At 35.0% G+C, this 13,005-nt stretch overlaps 1 protein-coding gene across 3 annotated transcripts; it reads right to left on the bottom strand.

Moving 5' to 3' along the window:
* Window positions 1–1,945: 1,945 nt before the first annotated feature.
* On the bottom strand, window positions 1,946–12,774 carry CLEC7A (C-type lectin domain containing 7A). Of its 3 annotated transcripts, XM_061205108.1 has the most exons (6): window positions 12,639–12,774; window positions 10,816–10,914; window positions 9,666–9,803; window positions 8,433–8,584; window positions 6,948–7,066; window positions 1,946–2,078 (listed from the first exon to the last, which is right to left on the bottom strand). In XM_061205108.1, exons 1-6 carry the CDS (start codon window positions 12,739–12,741, stop codon window positions 1,946–1,948), a joined length of 744 nt encoding a protein of 247 aa, XP_061061091.1. In that variant the 5' UTR covers window positions 12,742–12,774. The 3 variants fall into 3 exon arrangements, with proteins under 3 accessions (XP_061061091.1, XP_061061092.1, XP_061061094.1); XM_061205109.1 differs by lacking the exon at window positions 9,666–9,803; XM_061205111.1 differs by lacking the exons at window positions 9,666–9,803; window positions 10,816–10,914.
* Between the last annotated feature and the right edge of the window lie 231 nt (window positions 12,775–13,005).

Here is a 13,005-nt window from a genome sequence, read left to right as displayed (position 1 = left end):
TTGGTGAGTAGACAGTTGTAAAGGTCTTTTGGTTTTTGTTTCGATTTATTTATTTATTTTTTACTCAGATACGTGGGAAGTCAAGGTGAGTTTTAGTAGAGAGCCGGCATGGTTTGTTTTAAATTTAATGGAATCAGTCTGCTACGTTTGAAAATGGACTATAGAAAGACAAGTGTAGATGCTGGGAGACTTCCTTGAAAATTATTGCAATAACTCAGGCAAGAGGAGATGGTGGCCCTTGAATAGGTAAGTGTTTCCTCTAGCATGATCATTACTCATCTTGAATTTGCCCTTTAGACATACGTCAGCTAGTAGCTATTTTCCCTTTTCTGTCTCTTGGAAAAGTGTGGATGTTTTCTGTTCATTCCCATGCACGTTCCCACTTTGGCTGTGGTATACACGTGTATTGACAAGTGAGGTATGGTATGCCTTGGACAGCCTAGAGCATTCTGACTTTACACCATCACTTTTGTTAAAGTCATGCTTTTATCTTTAAGTTATAGGTTATTGTTGCCTCACCTGTCTGGTCTAGATAAGTGCAGCTGGACATTCAGCATACAGAATTATTTCCTTGATTATCAAGATTTCTTCAACTCATCCACTCCATTCGGAGGATACAGGAGACCCAATTAAACCAAAACCAAAATTAAAATGCATGGCATTGCTTCAAAATCCCACTTTATGCCTTAATTTAACTCTCAACCTGAATTATCTTTGCCCTTCCACATTTCTTTTCAGACAGTGACAACACAAGTTAGTGTCTTAAAAGACAATAGTCAACCTCACCAAAAATACCTATCTTCTTCTCTTAGGTTATTAAATATTTAAGATCCAAAATCTATTCTTCAACACAAAACTACCTATTATACTACCTCCTCCCCAGGGCCAAATTCATCATCATTTTTGGGGAGAGGGCAAATAGAGATAGTGTTAATTACACATGGCACATAATTTAAAGACCAAAGTTTCTTTAATTAACATTTTTTATTAAAATGAAATTTGCATAACATTAACCATTTTAAAGTGAAAAATCCAGTGAACGTGATGCAATTTCTGTTCACATATTAATGAATACAAGAAGGCTGTAAATGCCTCTCCAGTAATATGGAAATCCCCATTGGAAATATAAATAGCACCAATGGGAAAGTTTAAAAGAAAATAAGAAAAAGACAAATCCTCATATGAGGGAACTTAGTTATGTTCCAATAATACCTTTTTACAGTAATTAATTCCTGAGGAATTGCTGAAAACTGCAAAACAGTAATCATAAAAAGTAATAAAACATGTTTTGCATTACAAAATGTTAAGACCTCTGTCAATAGGACGGGTTACTTTTTTTTTTTTTTTTTTTTTTTTTTAAGAATTTTGGTAGGAACTTTATAAATTTATTTATTTATTTATTTTTGCTGTGTTGGGCCTTCGTTTCTGTGTGAGGGCTTTCTCCAGTTGCGGCGAGCGGGGGCCACTCTTCATCGCGGTGCGCGGGCCTCTCACCATCGCGGCCTCTGTTGTTGCGGAGAACAGGCTCCAGACGCGCAGGCTCAGTAGTTGTGGCTCACGGGCCCAGCTGCTCCGCGGCACGTGGGATCCTCCCAGACCAGGGCTCGAACCCGTGTCCCCTGCATTGGCAGGCAGACTCTCAACCACTGCGCCACCAGGGAAGCCCCAGGACAGGTTACTTTTTTATATTCATTATCAGATCTTTTTTTGATTGATAGTATTTAAAAAGGAGAAAGCTTTCTTATAACAGCAGATTCCCTACAATTTCACATTATACAAGATTCTCTTAGAGATATGGCAGACATATTCTCTCAGCTATTTGAGAAAAAAAGAGATGGAATTGGATGATTTTTTTATGATGCTTTTGGTCATAAACATGTTGTTTTCTGCCCTCCTTACTATCTTACATATTTCTCTCTGCTCCTCCATGGCGACATCCCCACTGTTATATTGACAGCTTCTTCTCACAAATACTGTATGAAGGCCTACTACAAAGCTGGTTGTAAATGACTGACACATGAATCCATACACAACTGTGAGATGAGTCTTGTTTGGTAACTGTTCTTCTGATTTGAAACCTGTTAAAATAAAATACAATAAAGTAATTGTATAGAACAAACATAAGGAATGTTGTCCACTGTCTCCACAGTGCTGGAATAAATTGGTAAGGATATTAGTGAAAAGAGTTTCTGAAGTGTACATATCATTGAAAAAGGAAACTTGAATTTAGATTCTATTTATTTCCAGTGGTAACAAAATAACCTTCATTACTAAGGCATAAAAATGACTCAAAAAAATTTTAAGAAATACTACTAGTTGCATAAAATTAAATAAAACTGACAAAAAAGAAAAACTATTTAACGTTCTATAGACAGTTCTTTACTTCTCTTTTAACCTTTTATCTAGAAGTATGTTTATCAAATGAAACAACAGTTTAGCGAAAATATTATTGGGTATGTTTAGTGAGTAGACCAAGTTGAAGCGTTCTTGCTAAAAGTTATTTAGAACTAAGTGAAGAATCATTGATATCAAAGCCATTTAAAGGCAGTTCAAACAACCCTATATTTTTAATGTATCCTGAAGTTTGCATTGTATTGCAATATAATGAGAGACGATTATGAGAACTACCATGGGTAAATAGAAGCATGGCTCTGTTCTACTTGCTCTTTAGTCTCCTAAAGGAACAGTGTTAATTATTTAGTCAAGCTCAAAGGGCATCACTGAGCCTCAGTGTAAAAGCTATGGTCTGGTACTTTTCATCCTGTACATCTATCTCTTCTTGGCCCTGGAGTTGGAGGATTGAGAGAATTCTTCTATTGAAATAACTAGACTAAGGACATGAAACAACTTTGATCCAGCCTCAGAGAGAATTCTGGCCAGTGATCTTCTCCAAAAAATTTTCTTGACCTCTAAGAGATTTTGGAGTATGTACAGAGCCAGATTAAATTACTGTCACCAATGAGTAGTTACATATCAAAATGTTAATTTGGACCTACTCTTATGACTTTAGAGAGTCCACTAGTCATTTTTTAAAACAGAAAAGAAAACACAAGACAAAGGGTTATAGAAAAGTAGGAGATATATTTTGTCAAGATTCTTTGTTAATAAATTCACTGTGCTTTGGCTAGTGGAAGTGAAATAGTTAAGTGGCATTAAAATCAAAATGTGATAATACTCAGTTTGTACTATTCATATCTGATGGTGCTTGCCAGAAGCAAATGAAACGCTTCTCTGTAAACTTCAAATTAATTCTACAAACATTTAAGAGATAATGTTAAGTGCGTTATCAAAAAAAAAATCAGACATATCAATATGAATAAAAATTAGAAGAAAAAGATAATAGAAACAGATACAAATGAGTATATGACACTGGTATTATCAAACACAAATGTTAAAACAACTATACAGTGTATTCTAGGAGTTAAAACACAATACTGAGAATGTTAGAAGAAAGCTAGGAATTATAAATAGTAACTGGGTAGATTTGAGAAATTGTAAAACTGAAAAATTCATCAAACAAAATTAAAAGCTTAACTGAGGCTTTCAATGGCAGTTTAGCTACAGATGAGGAAAAATAAGCACTGGAAGATAGGTGAGAAATAAATACATAGGTTACAGAAAAAAGGATAAAAATATAGGAAAAAGCAAATGAGACATATAGGATATTGTGAATAGGTCTGTAATACATTTAACTGGAATTCCAGAAGAAGGGAATAAAGTCAGGAAGGAAGCAACATCTGAAGCAAGTGTGGCTGAAAACTTTTCAAAGCTGAAAAAAGACATCAGATTTAAAACATATATTACTTTCAAATAGCTGACTTTTCAAAAACAACAATAAAAATAGAATACATTATAATAATATCTTTGAATGCCTGAAAGAAAAAAACCTACAAATTTCTAATTTTATACTCAAAATATTTTTTAGAAAAGTTGAAATAAAGACAGTTTTAGACAAGCACAGAAAATCTGACCTTAAAACTTCAACTCTAAAGGAAATACTAAAGAGTATTCTTCAGATTTAAGAAAATGATTCAAAATGGAAGGTAGGAGAGGCAGAGAGGATTAAGAAGCAATGAAAACCGTAAATATGTGGGAAAATCTAATAAACTGACTGCATAAATCTATATTGTTTTCTAGGGCTATACTTTTATTGAATCCAAGATGCCATCAACCATTGGTGTACCATTTATTTAATTCTGTGAAATAAATGCATTCAAGATGGGAATCTAACAGAAAACCCTGCAGAAGCTGGAAAACAAAGGACTCTTTTGGTGCAGGAGTAAATGAAAAATAAAACTGCCAAACAAAAAAGAGTAACAATGAAAAGTGCATTTCTCAATCTTGCCACCAGGTGGAAGGTGGGAGGAAAAAATTATACCCCCTATGATGTTGAGCCACAGCTGCTACTCATACAATTTTTCTGTCTGTCTGAACCCATGATAACAGTATACACACACACACACACACACACACACACACACACGTATATATATACAAAACCCCTAGTGGAGTGTTTAATTTAAGTAGTGTCAGGTTTGTGGTGCTCCTCTTTGACTGGCAGAAACAAATGCTAAGCTTTGACAGCGCTCAATTTTAGTGCAGGATGACAATGATTATAAAAGACCAGCAGTTGTAAGACATATGCCAATTTTAGAGATACTAAAATGTGGGAAAATATGGGCCAGAGTTAAAATACACAAAAATAATAGCATGTAATTTGGGGAGGGAGTACACAGAGTAAAGAAATACTCTAATATTTTATAGTGCCCAGGAAAAACATGAAAAGGCCAATTAATATTAGACTTTGATGAGTGAAGACTATATGTTGAACTCTCTAGAGTAACTGCTAAAATTAGTTAAAAAGTAAATTCTAAATTAACATAAGAAAAGGTGGAACAATTAAAAAAAATGCAAAAAAGAGGAAAGAAAGGAAAGAAAAAGTACATTGAATGAGCCTGAGCCTGCAAGATATAACAATTCTAAACTATATGTGCCTAATAATATGGCTTCAACACATCAACAAAAATGTTTACAGAATGGTGAGTAGAATTACTGTGGAAGATTTTATTGTAATTCTCTCAGTATGGGAAGACGAAGCAAATAAAAACAAGAGAACTGCGAAATCCCTGGTGGTCCAGTGGTTAAGACTCAGCATTTTCACTGCTGAGGGCCTGGGTTCAATCCCTGGTCGGGGAACTAAGATCCTGCAAGCTGCGTTGCATGGTGTGGCCAAAGAAACAAACAAATAAAACCCAAAAACCCAAAAACCAGAGAACTGCAATTACACTGAGTATGTTCTCTGACCACAATGGAATTAAGCTAAAACCTAAAACAAAAGGATAACTATAAACACACAGATATTTCTAAATTAAGAAATACATTTCTAAGTAACTCATTGGCCAAAGAACAACTCACAATGAAAATTAGAAAGTATTTTGAACTGAATGAAAATGAAAATACACTAAAATTATAGCCTTAAATGTACATCTTTTTTTTTTGAGGAAAAAAAAGGATGAACTTCATGAGTCCACACAAGAAGTTAGAGAAAAAGTAGCAAATTCAACACAGAGAAATTGAATGGAAAGAAATAATAAAGGTGAAAACCAAAATTAATGGGAAAAAAAGAGAGAAAAAAAGACACAGAGGGAGAAAGAATCAACACAGCCACAAGTTCTTTCTTTGAAAACTACACCCAATGAGATTGATTAAAAAAAAAAAAAGAAAAGAAAGAAGAAAGCACACGCACACACATACGCAAATACACATACACACACCAATAATAGAAATTGAAAAGGGGAATATAATTTCATATTCTGCAGATATTAAAGAAAAAATGAATGACAACTGCAGTGAGGAAGACTTCAACACTTTGTGAGAGTTAATTTCATGTGTCAACTTTACTAGCCGCAGCCAGATCAAACATTATTTTCGAGTGTGTCATTTGAATCAGTGAACTAGACTCAGTAAACTAGACTTCACTCCCCAGTGTGGTTGGGCACCATCCAATCCACTGAGGGCCTAAATAGAACAAAAAGGCAGAAGCAGAAATTTGTTCCTTTCTTCCTGCCTCACTGTGTGAGTGGCGACATCTCATCTCATCTCACCCTCTCCTGCTCTGGCACTGGGTTTTACGCCATTGGCTCCCCTGGTTTTAAGCCCTTCATACTTGGACTGAAGCTCATACACTACATGATTTCCTGGTTATCCAGCTTGCAGACAGCAGATTGTCGGATTTCTCAGTCTTCATAATCATGTGTGAGCTTATTCCTCATAATAAGTCTCCATATGTAAATTCTTCTTCATCGTGCGTATATTAGTGCGTACACATACAATGAGGAAAAATTTATAATCATGCAAATGTGCATATGTCTAAAAGAGCTTTATAAAATGTGAAATGTAGTTGCTTTTCAAATTCATAATAATAGCATGTATCACACATTTACTATGTGCAAGATGCTGTGCTAAGTGATTTTACTTTTATCTCAAAATCCTAAGAGGTACGTACTATTTTTATTCTCATTTACAGATGCAGAAAGAGGGGTGCGGTTAGATTAAGGAACTCATCCAGTTTCACACAATGAGTGGGCCAGTCATTGACTCAAGCTGAGAACTGACGTCAAAGCACTGCTCTTAAGCACAGTTCTACACTGAGTCACAGTGGTTGCTCCTTCCTGGGCAGCTTCAAACACATGCCCTCCTAGTAAGAAAGCTGAGGGAGCACTTGTGTTGACAGCTCAAGATGGCCATTCAGCTCTTTGCGACTCTTAAGTCCTCCTCTACCCTCTGTTTTCTTTTTTTCTTCCTGGCTCACTCTTTCTCTCTCCCCATCACTATGTATCTTTCTCTCACTCTTTCTTATTATGGCCAACAGATCAGATTCTTAACTGCCTGACATGCTCTCACCTCTCTGAGGAAGAGTTTGAAGCTTTGTCTCTCCAGATACTTACAAGTTAGACAACAACATTGAACCATCGTCCCAGAGCCATGGTTCTTCAGTCTGACGGCGAGAAAGCCCTATCCAAAATGAATGGTCAGGTTGGGAAGACACTTGCCTAGATATAAATTCCTGTAAGGAAACATAAATACAAATACAAGTCAAGGAGAGAGAGACAGTGTGATAGACAGTGATGATAGAGATAAAGAGAAGATACAGAAACAGACTCTTAGAGATTTTGAGAAACAGAGATTGAGTCACCTTGGTGGAGGTTGCACACATATACTGGCATCAACCTAGACAGAAGTGCCAATTCTTGAATTCCATTGAGTGTCTCAAAAGTCATATCTCATTTCTTCAGAGTCGTTATTGTTTAATTTTCCAATAAAGAATAGATCCTTAATGTCAACATTGTACGGCCTGCATTCAACCTACCTGACAAAATCCAAGGGTGACAAAATATCCTAGGCAATGTTCATGGATGACAGGCCACTATCTTCTCCACAATTTTAATAGAAAATATAAATTTACATGACCTTTGTCAAGAAATGCTTCTCAGAGTTAGACGACAATTTTAAAGTAGTTTAGTCCCACTGCATGAGTTATGCATAAGTAATCTGGGGGTTAAAGATCATATTTGAATTGTTGACAAATATAGCACAACATAGCGGCAATTACAAGAAGGTCTAAAAGCCAGACAGACTTCCAGTCCTATGCTCTTTTTTTAATCATACATCTACTTCCATTAAATTTTATGTGAACTATAACTGTTGGGTAAGACAGAATAGAAACAAAAAAATTGAGTAGTAAAAGTAAGTATAGAAGTTATAGATTGTTTAGATTTGTAGTATAGAATGTTTCCTGACTATTAACCCCTTCTCATAGCTCATCCGAGTTCTATCTGTCATTCAAGATGCATAGTAAGTTGCACTTTTTCTGTGAAATTTTGATGTCAGCGGGGATCTCTCTCTGAATTTCTATGGCATTTGTTGCCAGTACGAGATATTTTACTTTTAATAGCTGAGTTGTTTCTATTTTCTTACAAATTATTTGAGCATTGCTAAAACAAGCCTACTTTTTAAACCTCTTTGCCTTTCCTAGTATCTTGCAAGGAGTAAATGATTTATAAATGTATATTATCATAGCTGCTGTTTTTCTTGATAATTATGATAACAAGGGGAAGATTTTTCTATTTCACTCCACCACATTTACAACCTGAAATCCAAACCCACAAAAATGAGTAGTGGCCTATTATAGTCAATTTGGAGTTGTGCTTAAAGGATTTATTTTAAAGTAAAATGTGTTCATATTTTAATTAATTCATTAAAAAGAGAAGCATATATTATGCACTTTACTCACTTAATGTATGCTATTATTATAATTATGGAGAATACGTAAAATGACTTTCTTTTAGGGAAAATCATCATTACCTGGAACCTACCTCTATTTCTCTGTTCAATATAGACCACAGATAATTATAACTGAAATCTACACTTACCAACTCTTTTAAGCTGTCTATCTTCAGGAGATTAGAGCCCAGTTGAAAGCACCGTCTTTTACTTGTATCCCAGGAATCTAGTGATGTGCTAAATAGATAACAGCTATTCTGATGTGTGATCCAGTTAGGGGGACAAGAGCTAGAAAGAACTCCTGGAAATAAAAGATAAATACAATGAGATTCGTACTATACCAATTCCCTCTTTCAGTGCAAGTACCATGCATCCTAAGGACACTTAATAAATAATCAATGAATTACCATTAATAGATTTCATTTTCAATTCAAACTGTATGGATACAACCTTACAGAAGAGGCTACATTAAAACCCCTTATTCATTTACAATTAAAAAATGAATTGAGTGGCTATAAACAGTGTTTTAGACAGTGAACACTCCTTTCCTTCTTGACTTGTCTTCCGTTCCTTCAAAGTCAGACCAGAACTCCTTTTCTCCATGATAACTAATAAATCAATTCAAAATCAATCACTGAGACATACAGTAATTTCATGTTAACTTATTTTACAAGTGTGAGATCCATTTCAGAATGCAGTTTTCCAAATAAGAAAAGTATAAGAGCAATCATTCACATTATAGAGTAATGTGATACAAATAGTGAGGAGGTAGGTGTCCAGAGATGGAAAATTGCAGTCAAAATATTGTCATAGTCAATAATTATGCAATTAGAAATTGAAGTTTAGTGTATATAAAATTGTAATTAAATAAATGAACTTGCATGATTAAAGAAAAACAAATTTAACCAGAGTTTTCAGAAACATATCTATTAGGTTTATTTCTTTTGTAAATGTTTAATTCTTAGCAACACTTTCCCTTCTTTCCTTTTTCTATCCGTTTTTCTTTTCTGATGTCCTATTTCCTATTTTAACTATATCACTTTAAAATGTCAATTCCCTAAGGGATGAGAACACTTTTTGTTCTTTCACATCAAATTATACAATCTCCTATAAGCCTAAATACATAGCCTGTGATAAATTAGTTACTGATTTTAAAAAAATCCAACTAAGTTGGAGATTCAACTAAGTTCATAAGGTATTTATGATATCACTTTATATATGACAGGGGACATATTTTACTGAGACAATACTGCTGTGGGCTTTCCTTGGATGCACAATCACCACACGTAAAAGTACTTTCTTCACCTCTTGCTCCAAACCTTAGCACCAATAATTAACCCTTCTGAATCAAGGACTTTATTAATCTTTTAATTCTGCCTTGCCTGTGGTCGTGAGAGCCTTGGTAGGAGCCACATTCCCTTCTAAAGACGATTGTGTGGGTTGACTGTGGTTCTCTTTATTTCTTGATTGAAAGCTGTTATTCTTCAACAGGTTGCTCCCTGAACTGGATCTCCAGATAGCTTCATATACCAACAACAATAGTAATTACAGAAGAAAAAGTCATTTTGCTATGTTTGAGAATTAAAATCCCCAAACCCATATTTTTGTTGGAATGTAAAGGGTTACGTACTTGATTAGTGATAGATAATACATTGCTGATGGAGAGGTAAAGTTAGATGATAGATAGCTAGAATAGATGATAGATTAAATATATAGAAAAAAGAAATAACTTCCATGAAGAAGGTTTAATACAAAAGAGAAAAATGAAGCAGATGGAGAACGAGTATGAGGGGAAAGTAAGAGGTAAACGGAATACAGTCAATTGGTACCATGATAGATTTGAAAGAGTAATAAATCTTCTATCTTTCGTCTATTATTTAAAAATGAGAGCTCCTTGAGAACCTGCCTGGTGCCTATAACATAGAATGCACTCAATAAACACTTGCCTATTTAAGAAATCTCTCATATAGCCTCTTTGAAGGTACAATAATACTTTATTCAATTCTGAATGCATGAGCAATAAAATCTATGGAAATTTATTCATCCATCACAAAATAACTAGTTAGTATTTGATAAGTGCCTCAGGTATTTCCCGATATTATCCAAAGGAGTTTAGATTAAAGATCAGGTATAAAACAATTTCCTTAAATCATGAGGCATAAAAAATAGCTTATAGTCTCTTTAGAGAATTTATTTCGTTAGGAAGATAAGCACCAATTGTACTTCCTTCTTTACCTCCGCTGGTTTGCTTTCATTAATTTATCCTAGGAATTCCATAGCTTTGAAACCAGCTATTCAAGGAGAGCATGCAGTTAAGAGTCTGAGTTTTTAAGACAGATCACCCAAATTTCTAATCATGGTCCTACCAATAACTAGTTTATGACCCTAGAAATAAAATGAGAACTAATAGCGCCAATTCAATAGGGTCAATATGCAGATTCAATTAGATTATGTTACGCTCTTAAAAGAGTGCCTGGAACAGTATAAATGCTTATTAAAGGTCTGTTGTTAATCTCTCCCACCAATACTCACCCATGGTACACAGGACCACAGTTATCACCAGCATTACCAAGCATAAAATTCCCAAAGTAACAGCAATGGGACGCCAACGAGGGGATGCAGCACAAAATCCTGAAGCACCATAGGGAGCAGAAATTGAATAAAGAAATTGGATGATGGATCACAGAGCACTTCAATTCTACAATTCATCAAAATCTGATACCCTGATAAGCTACTCATCTAGGATTAGTCTGAATTTTTCTCCACCTTTAGCATACCTCTTCAGGTTCTGAAACTTGATATCTATGCACTCCTAATTTCAGCTCCACATTGATGTCTATAGTTCTTGACAGTACCAGGATTCCAGAAATCCTACCTATTCTTAGAAGAGATAGCTTAATGTAGCAGAAATAATTCTGGTTACTAAGGGTAATCTTCCCCTTTCACTTATTTCTTGCACGTCCTTGGGCAAATTACTTCCTCTGTTTTTCCATTTCTCTTTGTGAAAAATTAGGTTAATAATACATCAAAGGATTATTGTGGGCATTAAGTTAACATATGTAAAAATACCTAGTTTAGGGACTACTAACACATTATAGGTAACACAATTTGTCCACACACATCTATAAACACACACATGCCTCCCTACCTCTTGCATCATCTAGTTTTTCCACTCTTCCCCATCAGGTTGCCCAAGAAAAGAATTGCGTAAGTGACAAGAGGAAAATAATTGTGCAATGGGAATAAACAGAAAGCAGAAGAGAGTAAATTCTGCCATCAAAACCTGTGAATAATCTCTTGATAACAGGAAACTCGCTTTATATTACAATCACCACTTAAAAACTGAGAATAAGCAATAAGAGTATTTCAGAGAATTGTCAAATAGGGGAATCATAGAGGAGATTAAATTGCTCATTCAGTGAAGAGAGAAATCTTTTAATGCCCTTCTCCAGATTTCACCTCTTTTACGTTATGTCTAAGACTCATGTCCTGATAATGGGATCTTTTTGTCTAATACATATATATTTCTTCACTGGTATACAAAGAACTCCCTTTTGTTTAAAAAAAAAAAATTCCAAATCAATCTCATTACCACACACACACACAAAAACAGACTCAGGATTCTAAACCCTATGACTTCTGACTTCCGTTTGGCCTTTTCCATAAAATCACAAGTTGTTTTTTCCATCTTTTCATTCTTCTCTTTCTTATCTCCAATATCCTGATGTTGTTCATATACACTTCTTTGTTTCCTTGACCTCCATTCTGCAATTTACTCTTTTCTGTCAAATAAACAAGTCACTCCTATTGAAATTCTTTCAGCTTTGCATTTCATCACACTTATTACCAACTCCTTATTTTTGAAGTGTCTGTCCCTATAGAACAGAGAAATTGTGAGTATTTTCTATCATCATAATAATTAACTTAAACACAGTTGACCCTTGAACGACACAGGGATTAGGGGCACTGCCCCTCCTCAAAGTCAAAAATCCCCATATAACTTAGAGTTGGCCCTCTGTATCTCAGTTCTTCCATATCCACAGTTTGGAATCCATGGATTCAACCAACAGCAGATCGTGTAGTACTGTAGTATTAACTTTTGAAAAAACATCCATGTATAAGTGGACCTGTGCCGTTCAAACCCGTGTTGTTCAAGGGTCAACTGTACTAATGATTAGTCACTGAATGGTTACCAAAAGTCTTAGTGCACATTCAAATTACCTTCAGTGACTTCTGAAAACCTTCTACAATATATTAATAAAAGCCCAACAAATCACAAGTCTCTCCAATTTTTTCCACTTCCAGTTTTAGTTGATAAGAATGTAAATGTTGAAGTCAGAAAGAAAAAAATATACCTTTCTCTGAGACCACAGATTTCCTGATGATATTGCAAGAGCTGAAGTCTAATTGAGTATATCCATCTTCATCCAAATTTCCTATGGAAGAATGGAATTCCATTGTTCTATTGAGTTCCTGAGTTGCCTCAGCAAACGAGAGCTCTTTCTCCTCTTCTCCGAAGACAACTGCCTGTGGGCAAAAGAGGACCTATTAGTCAAGTCACATGGGGGAGGCATTGACTAGGCTTTAACAAGTTGAGCTTAAGCAGTCCAACCAGATACCCAAAAGCAGGAAATGAAAAATATGCTCTGGTAATTTCCCATTGGTATCTTTAGATCCTGTTTCTGAGACTGATGATTCTTAAGAAAATTATAAGGTAGCACA

This window comes from Eubalaena glacialis, chromosome 11, assembly GCF_028564815.1.
Source record: "Eubalaena glacialis isolate mEubGla1 chromosome 11, mEubGla1.1.hap2.+ XY, whole genome shotgun sequence".
Classification (NCBI taxonomy): Eukaryota; Metazoa; Chordata; class Mammalia; order Artiodactyla; family Balaenidae; genus Eubalaena; species Eubalaena glacialis.
The sequence above is the reverse complement of the archived record's forward strand: the minus strand, read 5'-3'. Positions and strand labels throughout refer to the sequence as shown.